The sequence below is a fragment of the Octodon degus genome, unplaced genomic scaffold (assembly GCF_000260255.1).
Source record: "Octodon degus isolate 3935 unplaced genomic scaffold, OctDeg1.0 scaffold00012, whole genome shotgun sequence".
In the NCBI taxonomy this organism is placed as follows: Eukaryota; Metazoa; Chordata; class Mammalia; order Rodentia; family Octodontidae; genus Octodon; species Octodon degus.
Genome location: NW_004524588.1, coordinates 11,255,381 through 11,276,173, shown reverse-complemented (window position 1 = coordinate 11,276,173; position 20,793 = coordinate 11,255,381). Strand labels below are relative to the sequence as shown.

At 38.2% G+C, this 20,793-nt stretch overlaps 1 protein-coding gene across 1 annotated transcript in view; it reads left to right on the top strand.

The window, feature by feature from the left end:
* Positions 1-6: 6 nt before the first annotated feature.
* The window catches only part of Sik2 (salt inducible kinase 2), a 159,733-nt gene continuing 138,946 nt past the window's right edge, over positions 7-20,793 (top strand). Inside the window, exons 1-3 of the mRNA XM_004626118.2 lie at positions 7-147; positions 12,599-12,715; positions 15,303-15,366. Coding sequence (XP_004626175.2) covers positions 13-147; positions 12,599-12,715; positions 15,303-15,366 — 316 coding nt within the window. The 5' untranslated portion in view covers positions 7-12. The remainder of the gene's footprint in view (positions 148-12,598; positions 12,716-15,302; positions 15,367-20,793) is intronic.

The window sequence follows — 20,793 nt, the reverse complement described above, 5'->3', positions numbered from 1 at the left end:
GCGGGGCCCAGCATGGTCATGGCGGAGGGCCCGAGGCACTTGCAGCGCGGGCCGGTCCGGGTGGGGTTCTACGACATCGAGGGCACGCTGGGCAAGGGCAACTTCGCGGTAGTGAAGCTGGGGCGGCACCGGATCACCAAAACGGAGGTGCGGCCCGGGCTCGGCGGGAGCGTCCGAGGCGAGGGTTCGGGAGAGGAGCAGTTCGCGGACTGGGGCGCCGCGGCGCTGCGACCCGGGACACTCGAGAGGCCGCGCCGCTCGCGGAGGGGAGCGGGCCCGGGACCGGGTGGACCCAGAGCTCGCAGGGTCGGGAGCCGCGGAGGGCTCGGAGCGGGGGCACCCTGCCGCGGGTGCCGCGCGGCTGAGCCCTGGCCCGGGCACTCCGGCTTCCCCCGCGCCACCCCCGCTGACGCGCGGAATGTCGCCCGGAGCCCCCCGCTCGGGCTGTGACCTGGTCTGTGGCCTCCGCTCCGGAGCCAAGTTCCGCGTCTTCCCCGCTTTCGGCTGGGGGTGGGGAGGGAGGGGAAGTCTCGGAGCTCTCGGGCTGCGCGACGAGAACCGTCGCCAGCTGGAGGAGAGAGACCGCCCGAGCTCGGGGTGCGCGGAGCGGGGTCGCGCGGCCGGCCGCCTGACCCTGGCGCCCTTCTCTGCCCCGCGTGGAAGGGGCCCCGGTGGCCGGCAGTGCCCGGGCGGCCCTTGCGCCCTCCTTCCTCCCCTCAGGCTTTCCTGGGGTGCGCGGCTAGCTTGATCTCTTTCCCGAGGCATTTCCATCTAATACTCCAGACAATAGAACTGGTTAGAATGGTCATTTCTGCATTTGCACAGATGGTGCCTCGCTCTTGTCTATGGGGTTGTTCCTTCACCAGGTGTGCCTTCTGGCTGCGAGTACGCGTTCCTTAAGCCACGTCAGATTGCCTCTACTCGCGAAGCCCTCAACTGCTTCTTGACGGCGCATCCAGCCTCCCCCCACCCGCTGCACGATCCCCTGCACCGCACATAATTTCTCTTAACTCTCTGTTCTTAACTAATCCGGCCTCCCCTCCCTCCTTCTCCTCAAGCTGCTCCCTTCCTCGGGGTCTCTTTTCGAGACGTGCAAATTAAATTCTTCGACAAAATGATCGAAACAAAACAATTCTTTAGAATAAAACATAAGTGGTTTGGATGTACTCTTCTCCACCTGATTGTAATTACCACTGTAGTTTCACCCTTTTTCAGCTCTTTTCCGTTTTCACATTGTTCAGTTTTCCCCCTTTAGTGCGAACATACTAGACTTTTAGCAGAGAAAAAAGTAGGACTTTTTCTTTTTTCTAAGAATGACTTCAGTGAGGTGAAGGGCATTTGGTTTTCGTAGCATTTCACGTTGCGCTTGGAAGTTGTGCTTACGTCCATTTCCAAAAGAACGGGAATGTGGTTATTTAATGCTTTTTGCCTTCCCCAGCTGATCTTGAAGCAGCCCCAGTCCCACTTACTCGAGATGTCACCACAAGGTCACAAACTTTCCTCTCACGAATTTACTAGTGTTAGCAATTTGCATAAATTCGCAAGGTAATATGACATTTAGTGACATTACTGAATCTTATGACTTGCTCTGATACCAGCATTTTTTAAATTAAAGTGCTCCCATTCTTCTAAAGAGTGATAGCCAAATGTCATTTCATTTCTCCTTGAGTTACATAAAAAGAAAGCAGTTTAAATGTGTGTTTTTGTGTCTTGGCTTAATGGCCATCTAAAAATCAAGCAATTTACAGAGACATTCTGCAGAACTTTTGAAGCTCTACTGTTAGAATCCCAATCATTGAATACCAGAGAATTTGATCTGTATTTCTCCATTGTTACTTATTTATATTACTAGCAAGATTGAATTGTTAGCTGTTATGCCTCAGGTCAAATTTACTTAATATAGTATCCATTTAAGAGCTGAGTAAGGGGAGCTGATGATAACTGACACTTGGTCTTGAGGTTGACAGTTCAAATGGTGTCCCTTTCAAACTGATATATCTTAAGGAGCTAGGGGGCACTGTGGAGTAACACCGTCCTTTGGGTATCAAAAAAACTGAGACCAAATGCACTTGTAATTGAAGGCGCACGTCAGATCCTGAAAGAGCAATCAAATTCTAAATTATGTGTATTGGATATTGTGTAAAGTGATTTACGTTAAAAGCTGAATTTTTATTCTACAGGTCCTATCTGCCGTTTGCTTTTCTAAATAATTACTAATTAACATAAAAATAGTGTAAATATAAGATGGGTACGTGTGAGCGTTTATGGTAATCTGGTTTGATTGGAGACACTAGAGAGAGGTGGGGAAAATGGCCCGGTAATTGCTGAACAGAAGTTTTTCTAGGCCGGAGAGATAGCTCCACAGCATAAGTGCCTGCCTGGCAAGCCCAAAGTCCCAAGTTCAATCCCTGTACTAGGAAAAAAGCACCCACAGCTTTCTTTAGATTTTTGTAAAGTTTCTCGATGACCTTTCATACTTAATTTACATTAAGAATTGCTTAGTAAGTATAAAGTTGTTTTTTACAGCCTACCTTTTGTTGCTTATTTTTTTAAAGCATCAATTTTTACTCATCGGATAAATATTTGTGAGCTTGCTACAACTACCTTCAAAACTAAAGAAGATGTCCAGTGAAAACTTTGTTACATTACATTGTTTTAGGTTCTCATATTATAGTATTTACAGTATGAATATAATCACAAAGAAAACCATGAAGGAAATATGATTATATTTACTGCTTACTGCAGTTTCACATGCTATTATGCTTTAACATCAGTGAAAATGTATGTACTTCACAACTTAGAGGTAGTTTTTTTTCCCCAAGTTTGATCCTGAGGCAAATTTGAGGGCACTTAATTTAAGGGAACAATGAAGTCCTTTTACTTTTAATAAGCTCTTTGTCACTTGTTTGATATCACTCCAAAATAATGTTATTTTCTGCAGAGCTTAGAAGAGCCACGTCTTTCTCCCTTTTACAGATAAAATCTTCATTTTTATCTTACATATTCAAAAGCTTAACATTAAGAAATGTAATTGCATCATCTGTATCAGTATTCATATGTTAGATCTCTGTAAATTTTACACACAAAGGGGAAGGCAAGTGGTGTTAGAATCCAGCCTCCTAATAGAATACTTCATAAAAGCTTTGTAGTACTGGTTTGTGGTTTATGAATTAGAGAAGCTAATTTTATAAAATTAGCATAATGGGAGAGGATAATAGCATTTATGCTGTTAAACTATTTTAGGCAATAGTGGTTGCTAGTTGGGATTCTGTAAGTGTCCTTGAATGGTGTTTTATTTTATTAATAGTATAATAGGAAATAACTTTTTTCTTCTAACTTAAACAGGCTTTTATCTCAAGTAAAATTCCAGAAAAGCACTCATCCTCTTCTTTTTTTTTATTTTGCAAATATTTTACTATAGAATAGTATACTAGATTAAATAGCATATGTATAATTCTTCCATCAATGGAAATACGCCCTAATCCCAGTACTGGGGATTGAACCCAGGCTGTTGACACTGAGCTACATCCTCAGCTTTTTTTAAATTTTATTTTTTAATTTTTTGAGATGGAGTCTGGCAGAATTGCTCAAGATGTGCTTGTATTTGCAGTCTTCCAGCCTCATCCTCCAAGAGTGTTGGGATTATACACATGTGCCATCATGCCTAGAGGGAATAAATTGCTCTTAACATATTGCATTTCTCTCTAGTTTCTTTAAAATCACTCTTCCATAAACAACACATGATGCAGTATGTTATAGGCTTTTTTCCCACTTAAGCTCACTACCTCAGCAGTTTGGTTTTTTATGTGACTTTAACAGTTTAAGTAGTTGTAATGTTTCACCTTTTACATGAATGAGGGGGTCCCATCTTAATGATTCCCATATTATTGAATTATTACATATTTTTCAGCTTCCATTTACAGTAAATAATGGGCAAGGAACATTTTATAACCATGTCTAGTTTGTTTTAAGGGAGAGAAATTACTGGTAAATTCGTAGAAATGAAATCATGAGTGTAAAGATATTATTTTTACATTAAAGACTTGTGTATTTTAATTACCAAATCCATCATGTTGATTATTGGAAAATGTAGAAGTATAGATAAAAAGAATTATCCGTAATACCAATACTCAGAAATAACCATCATTAGTTATTTTCAGATCTTTCCTATGACACACAACTGAGTTTTCCTTAATGACATGCCTGTTACATTGTTTGAAGAGCAAATAACCTTGTAGGGCATCACATCTTACAGTTATTTCAGAAGTTTTGAAAATTACCTAATTAAAATGGCAGGTAGACATTAGGCTGCTTATCCTTAAGAGAACCTGGAATGCAGAACTATTATGAAGAACATTCTGAAAACTGCTTTTGTTTGCTGAAAAGCTTTCTGTGTGCATTTTGGGACTTTTATGTTTAGGCATAATTGTTAAACTACCATGAAGTGTAGGGTTTGTAAAAGCTTTCCAAAAATGGTTAAAGTTCAAAACTGCATTTTTATAGCATGGGTCAAAACACAGAGAAGGGTATATTACCCCAGGATTATAATGTCTCCTGAAGAAAACTTATTGTTAATGAACTGGATTTTATATTTTACTTTCAAATGTAAAACCTTCTCAATAATCTTGGCACCACTGTTGTACTGGAAAATAATCCAGATTTTAAGCAGCAGTTCTATGTGCATAGAAGAACTTGTTACCAAATAACTTAATCATAGTATTTGTATCTAGAGCCATGTATGACCTTTAATTATATATTAAAATAGAAATTATGTGGCACAATATATATGTGTTTTATTACTATTGTTCTCTTATTTTCTTGGCATCCCAGACATAAAATGATTGGCAAATTATTCCGCCCAATGTTGATCTTGTTTTGGGAGAACAAATGTACAAAATAAGAGTTGTGTAAATTTTTATAGTGTGAAGAAATATTTAACTTTTACCAGAGTTTAATGTGTTCTGATTTTAAATCCTCTGGGAAAATCTATCTCAGTATCAGGCAATTAAGAAAGCATTTCTTTGGAAATAACTGAAACTGGCCTCTCGTCAGGGATTCACATGACGTTTGATCTATGGCCCACTGCTGAATGTAGATTCATTTCTTTGGAGTCGGGGGGTGGTTCAGAATTCCTTGTGATATCTTTCTTTCCTTCTTGGTGTATCTACTACCCTTCCTACCTCGGTCTTTTTAAATGAATTATTTATATTAAAGTTTATGCAGAACATTTGTGGAGAATACTTTTCCCACGGAAGAGAAATAGCCTGGTGTATGCAGTTTGAGATTATTAGAAGATTGAAAGCCAAAGTTGGAAATTTCAGAAACTCTTCAGTTAAAAAAAAAATTTTTTTTTTGATGTTTTAAATAAGTCAAGCATGTCATTGCATGCCTGTAATCCCAGCACTCCAAAGTCAGAGGCAGAAGGATCACCAAGAGTTCAAGGCCAGCCCAAACTACACAACAAGATCCTGTTTCAAAAACAACGAATATTTTAAGTAGATTAAGAGGTACAAATTGGGGGCCGGGGAGATGGCTCAGTAGAATAAGCGCTTCTCTGGCAAGCTCAAGGGCCTGAGTTCAATCCCCGGTTCTGCAAAAAAAAAAAAAAAAAGGTACAACTTGGATCATTAAACAGGACAATAATGCTAAAAATGTTTAAGTTCTTTATAGTAGATACATTTTTGTGGCTTTCCCTCCAATTGCAGATCTTATGGATGTCCACTGTAGTCATTATTGAAAAGCCTGAAGAAATTAAACATGCTGCTTTCAAAATTCAAGAGATTTGGTTTATATACCATTATTCACACATATTTTACATATATGTGATAAAATTGATGTCCTCTACACGTCTTTCACACGGAGAGCATTTCTGTACATCTTTGTGCACTACCTGAGTATCACCTGTGGACAGTTCCCTACCCTAGAATTCCTGGGTGAGGGGTTACTTATCCTATAGCATGAAATACCACATTACCTGCAAAAAAGGAGTAACCATTCATTTTTACCAGGAAAAACACACATTTCCAAACAATGCTACTTTTTAAATCTTTACCACTTTGGTAGGAAGAGTAATTTTTTTTGTTACAGTATTTTTTTGTTTTTAATTGATAAAGCTTGTATTATTATTTTAATTTGCATTTCTTTGATTACAGTTTATGTGATGACAGTGTACATGTACTTATGAATTGTTTGTCAATCCTTTGTTTTGGGTTTTTTTTTTTTTTTTCAGTAGGGTCTCACTGAGTAGCTCAAACTAGCCTCAAACTTACTGTGTACCAGGACTGGCCTCGAATTTGCCATCCTTCTGCCTCAGCCTTTTGAGTTCTGGGATTACAGGAATGCACCGTTACTTCCATCATTTGGCTCATTTTGGCCAGGGAGATAGCTCAGCGATATAAGCACCTGCCTGGCAAGCACAAAGTTCTGAGTTTGATCCCTGGTACAGAAAAAAAAAAAAAAATGCTCATTTTAAAATTGCATTCTTTATTTGTGTAAATGTTAAGTAAGTAATTATTTTTAATCATTTATAGTCGTCACAGTTCAATGAGTGAAGTATTTTTTTAACATAGAGACCACTAACCCCATTAAATTACATTTTGAAAAACATAAGGAACAATCTTCAATTCATCCATGTAACGGTTTTTATTTCTGCTCTTGCATTTAATTTCTTGTCTTTGAATTTTGTTTTGGTGTGTTTTTTGAGACAGGGTCTCACTGGGTAGTTCATACTGGTCCTGAATGATGTAGCCCAAGCTGTCCTTGAACTCTCAGCAGTCCTCCTGCCTCAGCCTCCTGAGTGCTGAGGTGTGTTCCAGGCATGTGCCACAATGCCTAGCCAAATTTGTATTTTATATACATGTATTTTTTTAACATTCCTCAAATTTTCTATATGTGCGTGGTCTTCTTAGTATATAAGTCATAACAGGCATATTGTAGGGAACTTAGCAAATAAAACATGTTTTCATTTTTTTAAAACTAGAAAAGTGATGCATACTTATTAAAGACAAATGGTGTAAAACTGAAAAATAGAAGCATAAAGCTGGAAAATAGATCTGTGATCTTTTCACCTACCACTGATTGCTTTGTGCTATTCATGTCTGTTTTTTCCTGGTCTTTTTCCACTCATTGAGACCTCATTGATTCCCCGATTTTCTACTTTGTGGGAGACCAGTTAAGGAAAATTGAGGCCTAATTGGCCACCTCTGTGAGCACAAAGAGAAGGTCCAGCTGAAATCAGGTTGTTTACCTGGACAGGTCCGAGTAGATAGCAAAGCAAATGAATGTTCCTTTAATTGTTTGTCTGCGTGTTTGAGTGACTAAAAAGCAGGGCGCGCCAGATGCTTGGGCTGCTCTGCCCAGTAGAGGCAAGAGCCCCCGGCGGCCTGACTGCTGAACTAACTCGGTGTCTGCTGCATTCATCATTCAGCCCCTGCTCAGGGTGACAACCAGCAAGACGAAGTCCCTATGGGTAGACCTGGGACTGGGGAAAAGGCTGGAATAGGCTGGTTCCCCGTGGGTGGCACCTGAGAAAGGGACCTGGGACCAGTGGGGCAGGCCGGTTCCCTACACTGTTTAATTTTTCAGTTTAAATGTTTATCGTATTACTAAATAGACCCATTTTTATAATCAGAAACTTAACCACAATTCATGAAATTATTTCCCAGTTTCATTTTTGTACTGTAATATTACACCAAGATCTTGGCCATCATTTCATACTACTTATTTCAAGTAATTTCTCAGAAGTAGACCCCTCAGGCTTCCTTGATAGAACAGATTATTTTTAAGTTATTTAATTAAGACTACCAAGTTACTTTTAACCTGTTTTATATTGTTATCAGTGATCTATAAAAATGGCTATCTCATTAAACTTTAGTTCACAATATAATTAATATAATTTCTCATTCACATTTTCCTCTGTCTGAGGTTGAATATTTAGCCCTACTACATTGTCTTTATAACCAGTCTGGTTTGTCTTATATTCCTTTCCAGAGGGGAAACTTTCCTTTTGTTTACTGACAGTTTTTCTGTTGACATAAAGATTCATTGGTTTATTCTTTTTAAGGTAATATATGTAGTGTTGAGAATTAGAGATTTGAGTAATTTAGATAAACAGCAAAGAGATCCTTCACTTGGTGAGATCTCTTGGCTTGCTTCTCTTTCTTGTCACTGCAGTTTTGTTATTGTTGCTATGTCCATAACTAAAGAGGAGAAGGGATGCAGAGAATAAATCCCAGAGATCTTAGTTCATGCTTCTCTTTAAGATGAACTATTGGAAGCTGGGCACTGTAGTGCACACCTATGATTGTAGCACTCAGAAGGCTGAGGCAGGAGAATCACCATGAATTCAAAGCTAGCCTGGACTCCATAGTGAGACGCTGTCTCAAAGTCAAAATAAATAAAATGAACTGTTGGAACACAATCTTTTTGTAAGTTGGGGACTTTCAGGACACCACTGGAGGAATCTCAAAATACGGATTTTTTTTTTTTAAGTAAAAGTTACTCATTTTGTTCACAGATCTATTAAGTTCCCTGCTGGAAAGCATCAGATATTGCTTGGGTTTTGTTTTTGTTTTCCCAGACACAATTCCTGGCATATGGTGGTGGTCAGTCATTGTGACTAGTACACTCTTTAAAACAGTAGAAAAATTGAACTTGGACTTAGAAGACCTGAAGCTTTTCCCCTTTAGGACCTTCATAGATTTTGTGACTGGGGTGGGAGCATGTTGGGGTAGAGATTGAACTGAAAGCCTCATAATACTAATTTATGGCAACTTTTAAAGCTCATTTTGATCAACAGTAAATATACTATTTGTTCTGTTTACTTCACAGAATTGAAATAAATAAAATATGTTACAATGTCTTGTAAAATTAAGCACTGAAAGTTATTATAGTTTTACTTTGTTTTTTTGAGGCAGGGTCTCACTTCATAGTGCAGCCTGCCCTTAAAGTCACACTGTCTCCTAGGCTGACCCTGAACTCAAGACAGTCCTCCTGCCTCAGCCTCCTGAGTGCCGGTATTATAGGCATGCACCACCTTGCCTAGCTTTGTATAGTTCTTCAAATTCATGGTAAAGAGCTCCACTGAGTATGGCAGAGACTCCTGGCTGACCACCAAAACATCCCACTGTCTTCTTTCTGGGCATGAGCTGGACCCTTCTGTGCCTCCTGTTCCTATAGGCATGGTCCTGCGACTGAGTTCTAACTGATGAGATGGGTAGAAAGAATGGACTCCGCTTCCAGGACGGGCCCATGACATCTCCTGTGAGAGCCCCTCCAATTTTTTTTTTTCCTGGCTAGAATATAGACAGCCTTCAAAGTAACTTTGAAAGCTACACCTTAAATATAGAAAGCCTCTTTGAACCTCATATGTCTGCTAACTTCATCCATCCAATTCTGCTACATGAATAAGAAATAAACTTGTGTTGTGCTGGAATCCTATTGAGTTATTATACATTCTGAATCTACTTGTTGAAGCAGTTAAGCTGCATCTTTTACAAGGAGCATGCTAATGCATGCTCCACTTTTTCTTTAGAGAAGCATAATTTTCTAATAGTCTCAAGAATAATTATGTAGAAGAGTAATAATGACTATAGATTTGTGGACATATACTGTTGGTCACTGTAAAATTGAGAGATTTGTCATAGGAGAATTTCTAAAGAAAAAGCTTAGTTGGATAATTTTTTTCATTTTTAACATTCATAATGTATTATTGTTTGATATTGAAGCCACAGTCCCCCAAAACACAGGGGATATCTCTGGGTAATACTTTGCTTTAATATATATATATATAGTATCCAAATATTTTTTCCTTAATAAATAGTGCTCAAGATATACCATGTAAAATTTTCTGATGATGTAATCATGCTGTTTTTAAACAAGCATTATTCTAGTATCTCCAGCTCTATTTTTTAGATTATTTGACCCATCTCATAGTGATTTTTGTCTTGACAAGGAAGTGAGCTAGTTTTACTGCAAAAATTATAGGGTAAGACCTTTTTCAAAATACATCTATCTCTGAAACTCCATGTTATCTTCCAAAGGAGAGTTGAGAAAATTCAAATATGCACTTGAATTTTTATCTGGCAGCTTCTACCCAAAGTTGCCCAAAATAACTGATAATACTGGATCCTGTCATACTCTTAGGGGAAGGAATTCGCTTTAAATATGTTCAGGATGGACGTGCTAATACCTCTAATAGCAAGTGCAGTGTTAGTCTACTTAGCAGTCAAACTTTAACACTATGAACTTTCTAGACTATGTTGATTATGATAGTGAATAAAATACAACAAACGAGAGCCAGCCAAATGCTCAGCGGATTAAAGCTCCTGCAAACAGGAGCCAGGGTTCAATCGCCAGGCCTGCCATGCCAGCCCTACTCCCAGGGTGCACTGAAATGACAATTGAGACTGGGCATGGTGGCGGGCACCTGTAATCCCAGCTCTAAAGGAGGCTATAAACAGGCGGATCACTATGAGTCTGATCTAGTGGTGAGACCCTGAACACCCTGTAAACCCTTCCCTAAAAAAAAATAAAAAAAATTTAAAAAAAAACAATGTAGCTTTCACAGAATTCGCCTACTGCCTAAAAAGGGAACTACCCCTTTCTGAGGCAATAAATTTAATTTTACACATTATGTTTAGTAATCTTATTTCCCCTGGAAAGGTTGGGTGGTTCTGTGGTTACAGCTAATTCAAATAAGAAGCAAGTTGTACATAGCATGTTAGAAACAGGAAAAAAGAGATAAACTATACTATAGACTTTAGGAGAAAGACAAGCCAAAGGAAAGAAGAGACAACAAACTGTATAAATAGGCTGAGGGAGCTAAGCAAAATGAGAAGTTAAATCCTATTTCCTGGCTTACCTTTTGAGAGTGTTTTTTGATTTTGTTTGTTGTTTTGGTACTGGGGATCGAACTCTGGACCTTCAGCTTGCCAGGCAGATGCTTATGCCACTGAACTATCTCCCTGGCCCTGGGAGTGTTTAACTGTTTTGAGTTCATTTTGTTTTATTTTAGTACAGAGAATCAAACTGGGGACCTTGGGCTTGCCAGGCAGGTGTTTGTGCCACTGAGGTCTATCCCCAGCCCAGGTACTGATATTAAAAGTTAGCCTGAGTTTGTTGTGGTGGAGTGTACCTGTAACCCCAGCACTCTGGGAGGCTGAGGCAATAGTGTCACAAGTTCAGGCCCAGCCTGAGCAATTTAGTGACTTAACAAGACCCTGTTTCAGGCAATGATGGTGAGTTAAATTCCAAGTACTACAAAAAAAAAAAAAAAAAAAAAAAAAACAGACAAAAGTTTTCCTGAAATAACATAGGGCTAAATTATGTTTAGAATTATGATAGAAAGTAAAGTGAATTTCAGAACTCAGAACTATCTGGGAGTGTTCCCAATTACCTGAACATTTTATTTAATTCAGATTTCCCTTATTTCTACTCAGATATCTATTAACTTTTTAAAAATAATGCTTTTTAGTTGGATGAAAAAGTATGTGATTGTTGAGTACCCAGTCATCACCTTCAAATGTAATTTCTTCAAATTTTTAAATGTGCAACTTTTTGGGTTTCTATTCAGTTATGACAGAATGAGGCCACTTTTTGTGATACCATTTTTTTTCCTTTTTGTCTTTTTCCTTCCTTCCTTCCTTCCTTCCTTCCTTCCTTCCTTTTTTTTTTTTTTTTTTTTTTTTGAGATAGGGTCTCCTGCACAGCTCAGGCTGGCCTTGAACTCATGGCGGTCCTCCTGCCTCAGCCTCCCAAGTGCTAGAATTACAAGTGTTCACCACCGCACCTGGCCCACATTCCTTTTAAAAGTTAAAATATGATTGCATGAAGTTTTGTGTTTGGATTTTTAAAAATGAGATTTAATCCAGTTGACATTTTTAAAGTGCATGAATTTTTATATTTATACTCTTCTTTTTTAATAGAAAGTTATATCTATATTACGTATAAATGATCAGTTTTCTAGAAAAATATTTCAGAACAACAGAAATTGACTTCTAAACTTCTGTTTGGCAGATCACTACTTGTACTTGACAGATAAACTGAAAAGCATTTATTTTTGCAGTGTGTAGATAGAACAGAGACCTTGTAGTTGTATTGAAGATGAATCATGTTTTATTAAAGCATAACTGCGCTTACTCTTTATGGCTCATGAAAGACTGCCATCGAAAGCTGTAGTGGTTCTTATACATAGCAGGAGTTAAGAGGTACTGGTTGAAGAAATGAAGGAATGAGCATTGAACTAAGAGCAGCTGTTAGGGTCCACCAACTAGCTCAGCGCAGGGGCCTGCGATTGGATCCCCAGGCCTGCCGTGTTCACCCCACCCCCAGGGGGCGCTGAGATGGCAGTTGAGACAGCATGGTGACATGTGCCTGTAATCTCAGCTCTTGGGAGGTTGTGAACAGGTGGATCACTGCGAGTCGGATCTAGTAGTGAGACCCTGAACACCCTGCAGACCCCTAAAATACAAGAAAAAAAAAAAAGAGCAGCTGTTGTCTTAGAGGCCTGCTGCCAAGTCTTACTTATTAAAAGTTTTTTTTAACTGGAAAATGTTAACTATTATATGTTAATTGTATTTCCTTGTGTTCTGGGATGCAGGTGGCGATAAAAATAATTGATAAATCTCAGCTGGATGCAGTGAACCTTGAGAAAATCTACCGAGAGGTACAAATAATGAAACTGTTAGACCACCCTCACATAATCAAACTTTATCAGGTACAGCTTATCCTTATGCTTTCTATATTCAGTTTTGTATTTTGCATCATGTTTTTGTCTTTTTGTTTTTCTAACCTATGAACAGATAAGCATAAGCTAAATATATCCACTTCTCTGTATTATCTTTAAAAAAATTAGAAATGTAAAGTTAACTGGTAGCCTAATTTTCACATGGTCTCTCAAATTGCTAGTTATATATTTTAAACATTTGAATCACTATGTATTGTGTGCATCTACCATACCTGCTAGAAACTGCTGGGTTTTAGTTATAGTAACATCAATTAAGATATGGTAGTTCCACTACATGTTTTAAAAGCATACCATTTATCTTTCATGAAATAATTATGTTAGAGTGGCATACTTTGTAATATAGGCCAAGTATTTTTTGAGAACTATTTTATCAAATAAAGTAAATAAACCTTATTTTTAATTGGTTTTACTAAGATAATTTTTATAAAATAAATTGTGCTTCTTTTAATATGGCCTTTTTATTTTTAAGTAACATCGCTGGGGCTTTTTTTTTTTTTCCTCTTGAGACAGGGTCTTGCTACATAGCTCAGGCTGGGCTTGAACTCTTGATCCACCTTAGCCTCTCAGCTGCTGAGATTGCAGAGGTGCACCACCATGACTGACTCCATTTTCTCAGATTTTTAAGAGTGTTTCATGCCTAATAATAAAATAAATCATTTTTAAAGTTTCTATCCATTCATATATAGAATTTTTTTTAAATTGTAAAATTATTTCTAAACTACAAGGTCTCAGTCTGCTGATCTATGACTTTAATCCCCAACATACAATATACGTGGTATGCCAGAGTCAGTCTGTTCTGGCTTGTGAGACTGCTTATTAAGTTTCCAGAAGTTTTGTGAGGTGATAAACATCATGTAAGTAATCTCCAAATCAGCAATAAGGGGAGTAATTATACCATAGGAAGTGGCTTACAAATTAGGGCCTTTTGTGCTGAGAGGCCTGGTTTACTATCACAACACTTTTACTCAGATGCGTTAGGACAAATATCCTTGGAGTGTGAGAAGAAAATGTTACAACTTTGAACTATGTTTACAAATATTACAACTTCAAGTTGTGTCCTCTTGTGTGAATTTCGTAATGTGCAGAATATACTCATGTTGTAGCATATGTAAATTTATGTCTGTGTGTATACACATAAGTACCAGTGTTTATTTGTGTTGATACATATGTGTATATACACGTATATATATTTTTAATAACGTTTATTCATGGATATTTGCAGCAAAAAAGATCGGAGATCATTGGCTTATGATATGCCTTATAGTAATGAGAGACTATAGTGCCTTATAGTGTGCCCTCCAAAACATTTCCTAAACTTTTAAAGCTAAAGATACCTCAAGAGATAAAACTGAGTTAAGCTTTTATTTCCTGAAGAAGACACGTTTTAGAAACTAATCATATTCTTAGAATTCTCTGCTAAGTCATAAACTGAGCTGAGAATAAAACTGCCCTGATTCACTTGGTAATTCTGTTTTTGTGTACACTGAATGATCAATTAACATTGAATTACTACTTCATTTGTTTAGGTCCAAACTGTAGGCATCTGAGTTTTTTTCACCTAGTGGAATAGTGCTAACCTTCCATTTTAGAGCCAAATTAGTTTCTGTTGTTCAGTAGGTGGCAGTTAGAAGAGTGTTATAGACAAAGAAACTAGAAATCACTCATCTTGAATTTAAAAATGAATTTCTTTTCTAAATAGTAATTTATTCAATCAAAGTGGTGGCTATCCCATGTTTTCCTTACTGAACCTAGAAAACTAATTTCAATGGAAAATATTTAGCAGGACAGCTATGAAGATGCAGCTTTAAAACAATGTTTTAAAATTCTAGTAATTTGTATCAGTATTTTAGTAGGAAGAATATCACATTGTATTGGGTTAGGTAGGCTGTAAGCCAGACAAACTAAATTCTTCCTAAGCAGAAGTACTATGATCACACAGGGCTCAAAAATGTAGTGAAGAGGTATTGAAAAGTTGATCTTCAAAACTTTGTTATCTGCATTACTATTTCTCAAATTTTAATGTGCACAAAATTACTTGAAAATCTTGATAAGATGTGAATTCTAAGCCAGAGGTCTACATTTCTGATGGATGCCTGCTCCTCTGGGCTGGTAAGCCACGTCTAGAAGAGCAGCCACTTCTAGAGTTTTCATAAAAATATTCACAGAAAATTATGTCAGGCTTGTAATTGTCAGCTTTGTCAGCTTTCAAATTGTCCTTTAGGCCTGGCCAAATAGCTCAGCGGATTAAAGCTCCTACTTAGGCAGACAGCAGCTAGGGTTCATCCGCCCCCTACCCCCTGGGGAAGTGCTGAGAGGGCCATTGAGACTGGGCATATGGTGTGGTGTTGCGTGCCTGTAATCCAGCTCTTTGGGAGGCTGAACACAGGCAGATCACTACTAGTCTGATCTACGTAGTGAGACCCTGAGACCCTGTAGACCCTTACTGAAAAAAAAATTGTCCTTTACTCTGATTCTTTTTTTATAGTTTTAATTTAGGTAAATTTATAGAATGTTGTAATTTACGGTCCTTGTCTAATGTAGAATTATTTATCAATAGGTAATGGAGACCAAGAGCATGTTGTACCTTGTAACAGAATATGCCAAAAATGGGGAAATTTTTGGTAAGCTTTTTCTTTTAATTTTTCTTAATTTGAAAAATAGTTTATGTGTATGAATGGGGAATTGCCTACTAATTTTTCTGCTGGAGAGTTGGTAATTGAGTTAAAAATTTTAAGTATTAGACTTTAATAAACTGTCCAGTAAGCTAAAAATATGGAATGTAATTTATTGTGCTGCGTTTATGTTAAAGGTACTGCTTAGTTCTGTCATCTTTGTTAAAGAGACTAAGTAATCAAAGATGGGAAAGGCTTGTATCATATCATGAGAGATTTTTTTTCCTTTTATCTTCATTTTCACTTTTCTTTCCAAGGAAAAAAACCAGTCAGTGAATATTATTGAGTCCTGCTATGGCTTAGGTATTGGAGATTCAGTGGTAGCCTATAAACACTGTATCAGTCATTGTGAATCATGTAGTTTAGTAAGATATTTCTTGTGGCAGTCAGACCTCAGGCCAAGTCAGTAACCCTCTCCAAGGTTTGGTTCTTTTATCTCTAATAAGAAAATATTTGATGAGTTTTTCTCTATGATTCAATTTTGTCCATAACAAATGACATTTTGTTCTAGCTTTTGATCAAAATAGCTATTTATTTTTATTCTGTGGAGCCAGAATATAGTAGGTACCTAAATATTTTTTTGATACTTAACCAAAATTTAAATCCAAAACTTTTTTAATTTAAAGAGCTTTATTGAAGAGTAATTGACATACACTAAGTTTCCCTTATTTAATATGTGCAGTTTGGTAAGGCCAGTGACAGTGACCAGGAGGCCATCACCACAGTCGGGGTACCCATCTCTTCCACGTTTCTTTGTGTGCTCTGGCAAGCACTTACCTGTTTTCCATCTCTGTAGATTATTTCATAATGCCTGAAATTTTATGTTAATGTAATCATATAGTATGCTTTTTTTGTCTTCAGAGTAAAATTAAGATTCATCCGTTTTGTTATGCATGTCAACACATACAATAATTTCTTTTTGCTGTAAGTAGCATTACATGAATACATTCTAATTTGTGTATCCATCCATCTCTTGATGGATGTTTGAGTTGATGTCATTTTCGGCATATTACACCTCAGTAGCCATGACCGTTCACATACGAAACTTTCACTTGCACAGGCTGCCTTCAGATAGTAGTTACCAGTTCCCATTCGTTAGTATGAAAACTTTAAAATAATGCACTTCTATTGTGCTCTGCCTGGCTTTTGTGTTCTCATTACATTTTATGATCTGTAATCGATAAAACACAATGCATTATTATTTTTAACAATTATCTTTTACATAGGGCTGGGGAGATAGCTCAGTGCAATGCACACCTTCCTGGCAAGTGAAAGGTCTCGAGTTTGATCCCAAAACCAAAAAATAAAACAAAAAACAGTTATCTTTTACAGACATGTCAATGTTTTTTAAAACTATATTTACCACTGTGGTTGCCATTGCCACATTCCTTTACATGCATCTTTATCCTTTTGTTTAGATACATATTTTCATGTAGGGTCATTTTCATTTTGCCTGAATGAGTTTCTTTAATATTTTTTGCAGTACAGGTGACAAAATCTTTCAGGTTTTGTTATCTAAAATAATCTTTTATTTTACTTTTTGTTTTTCTTTCTTTCTTGCTTACTTCAGTACTGGGGATCAAGACCAGGTCCTTCTATATGTTAAGCGAGTGCTATCACTGGGCTGTGCCCCTGTATTTGCACTGGGTGCAGAATTCTAGGTTGTTTTGAATCTTTTGCTTAGATTCATACTTTTAAAGACATTCTACTGTTGTATTGTCTCCCTGTTGCTGGTACGCAATTCCTGATACCCACAATTTAAAGAAGTTTAGTTGACCTCTGCCTTAGGAGAGCCAATCCATGATCAGCTGGCTCCTGGGCAGAAATAGCATGGCAGGAAGGCATGGTGGAGCAAGGACGCTAAGTTGATGGCAGCTGAGAAGCAGAGCAGGTACCCAGTGTCAGGGAGGAAAGGGCCAAGACCCGAGATCACGCCTCTGTGAGCCACCCAGACACAGCCCAGAATGTCTCTACTAATGTGCCAGGCATCGCTGAATCCACACGTTATCATCACAACTAATGATCACTTCTTGTTTCTTATTTACAGTGGTTCTGACAAGAAATCTATGATTGGCTTTTTCTTTATTCCTGTGTACATATTACACCTTTTTCTCTGCTTTTAAAAGTTTCTAATTTTCATTGGGTTTAATGTGTGATTTTAACTGCTTCTTCTGGTATTCTTCATGATTCTTTTGTGTGGTGGTTATACAGTTTCTTGGACCTGGTTTTAATAAAATTAAGAAATTTTCAGGCACTATTTTCTTATTTTTCTGTCCCATTCTCCTATCAAAGATTCTAGTCAACTATGTATTGACTGTTTTAAATTTTTCCAGAGCTCACTGGATACTCTTTTCTATTTATAAAGAAATTCTTCTCTTTGTATTTTACTCAGGTAGTTGCTGTTTCCTTATCTTCAAGTTCACCAGTCTTTTTCTGGAGTGTCTACCCTGGCAATCTATCCAGTGTATTTTTCATGTCAGATATTGTATAAGTTTTAGAACTTGGCTAGGACTCTTTTACACCTTCCATGACTTGACGTACCTTTTTGAACATCTAGAATATAGTTATAATAGCTTTTACTGTCTGTGTAATAAAGCTAATTTCAATGTCTTTGTCAGTTCTGGATCAGTTTAGATTGGTTGATATGTTTCCTTAGTTTTGCTCTTATTTTCCTGCTTCCTGCAAAGATGGAGGGGTGAGATTGGAGAAGTTGATTGCAATATTAAATATGGCGGTCAGCGAAAGCCTCACTGAAATTTGAACAAAGACTTAAAAGCAGTCCTATAGCTATGAGGAAAGGAAGGTTATCCAGAGATATACAAAAACCCAGTGGCATCAGAATGCTTTATGTGTTCAGGATTAACAAGGAGGCCAGTCAGCCTGGAGAGAAGCAGGCAGGAGGAGAGAACAGGAGTGATTAGGAGGATTAGTAGATGAGGTTAAAAAGTAAATGTGAGGCAGGAGTGAGCTAGATTTAAGGCTTTGTAGGCCATTGTAAAGACTTTGGCTTTTACTTTGAATGAAAGTAGGGAACCATTCTTAGCAGGTTTCTTTTTTTGTCAGTAGCAGAGAAGTTACTGCTTATAATTAAGCTTTTTAAAATCATCATCATGACATTCAGTGCTGTGTTGAGAATAAATTATAGTGGGAGGCGGCAGGAATGGACCCAATAGGAGGCTGTTGGAGAAGATGACAGCTCAGGTAAGAGCTGAAGTAGTCCAGGGATAAAAGTGGTTGGACTCAGAATGTGCTTTGAAAGTAAAATCAGTAAGATTTTTCGACCAAGACCATTTAAGTAGTGATTATGACAATGGAAGAAAGCAGAATCTGATATCTGAAACACTTAAATATTAAAAGTTTGGGAGAAGAGGAAAAAGCCAGCAAATGAGATCGAAAGAGGAAAATAACACAAACATGGTATCCTGGAAACTAAGTGAAGAAAGTAATCTCTGTTGGATAGAGTGAACAAATGATGCCAATAGATCAAGAACTGTGAAAAGTAGCAGCTTTCCTTTGTGTTCAGCAGCTTTGGTGAAGATAGGTCAGAGGGGGTTAGAGAACAAGCAAGAGGAGTAAGAGAGAGAGAGCACAAGGACAACTCTTTCCAGGAGTTCCACACAAAGAGAGAAAAGAAATGGGGAGATGATCAAGTCAGTGATGTCAAAAAATCATTTTTAAGTTATTTGTTTGTTGAGACAGTCTCACTATTTTAGTTCAGGCTGGCCTTGGACTCACTATGTAGCCCAGGCTGGCCTTCAGATTATATCAATCCTCCTGTCTGTGCCTTACAAATGTTGGGATTACAGGCAAAGGATACCACAGCTGGCTGATTTTTTTTCATAAAGGTTATTTTTGTGTAAAATATCTAAGGTAAATGTGCCCTTTAAGTTCCAAAAAGGAAAATCTGATATAGAAAAAATGAACAATTGAATATTAGGTGTCTTATTTTCCACTGTCTGATGCAGTTAATTTCTTGAGCACTGAACATAATGAAAAATAGAATTAAATTTAGAAATATGATAAAATCTTTGGATAGTATTCACTATGTTAGAATGGAAGACTCTAAAGGGAAATTGAAGGTCACCTAGTTTACTTTATTTTTATTTACTGTGACTGTCAGTTGATAGCCCAAGAGAACTCACTGTCTTTCTCTCAAAAACCACTTCTCTATTTTTCCTTAATTGGTTCGATCATGTACCAGGGCACCTAAGCTGGGAGCATAGTGTCCATAGGGACTTGTCCCTCGTCCCTGTCCAGATGGCATGCAGTTCCCCCCCCCCAGCATCTCTCTTGATCCCCATTTCTCCATGCCTTCTGATTCTGTATCTGGACAGGGTCCTTGTGCTTTCTGTCTGTTATCAAGTTCCCTCCTAATTACATTTTGTACTTTATCTAGAATTGCCTTTCTAAAACTCAGTGATGTATGCTGCTTTTATTTGTAAGTTTTATATAATAATCATTAATTACCCAAAAAGGAATTTTGAAAACAAGGTAGTAGGTTTTTTTTTTTTTTTTTAGCAGTACTGGGGATTGAATTTATGACCATGCACTTGCCAGGCAAGTGCTTATTCTACTGAGCTATTTCCCCAGCCCTCAAGGTGGTAAGTGACATGAAAACAGTGTTTAATGAAAAATTTGAACCTATCTACATCTCCTGTATACATGAAAAATGCCATTCAAGCAACATTAATCAAGTAATTATATATACATATATATATATATATATGAGTAAAGGAAGACACACAAGTCCCCAAGACCTCTTACACATAGACAGACTTGGCATAGAATCTAAAGCTTGGCTCCCTGGGCACCACAATGAACTGGGGAAAACTTAACCATCAGGAAGAGCAAAAACCCAAAGCCCTCTAGGCATAACCTGGTGCAGATGAAGACCTTGGGAGAGCTGTTGAGAAGACAGAGGGTCTTGGTCACTTGTCTTGTTCCTGTGACTAAGTACCCACAATTTCAGGAAAGTGAGCTTGATTTTGGCACACTGTAGGTAGAGTTGCAGTCTAGTCTGTGTAGTCTGAAACTCTGGCTCCCAAGCAGGGTGGCATGGCACAGGGGCATAGCAGAAGGCAGCAGGTCACAGAGGGTGGCTGGGAAGGAGGGGTGCAGACCCTTCTAGGCCACAGCACCAGTGACCCACCCTCTCTAACCAGGCTCCACCTCCCAACATCACGTTTAGCTACAAACATTGCTGATGAGTATCTCACCTCCACAATCCAGTCAGCTCCCCAAAGCTCCACCCATGAGCTCCTGAAGCTTTAGGAGGACATCTAGATAGATAAGTTGGCACAGAGGTAATAGTCCCAACCCTCAGGGCGGCTGGCAGCCCTTACATCAGGTGACAGGCAGAACCTGGGCTCCAGCACT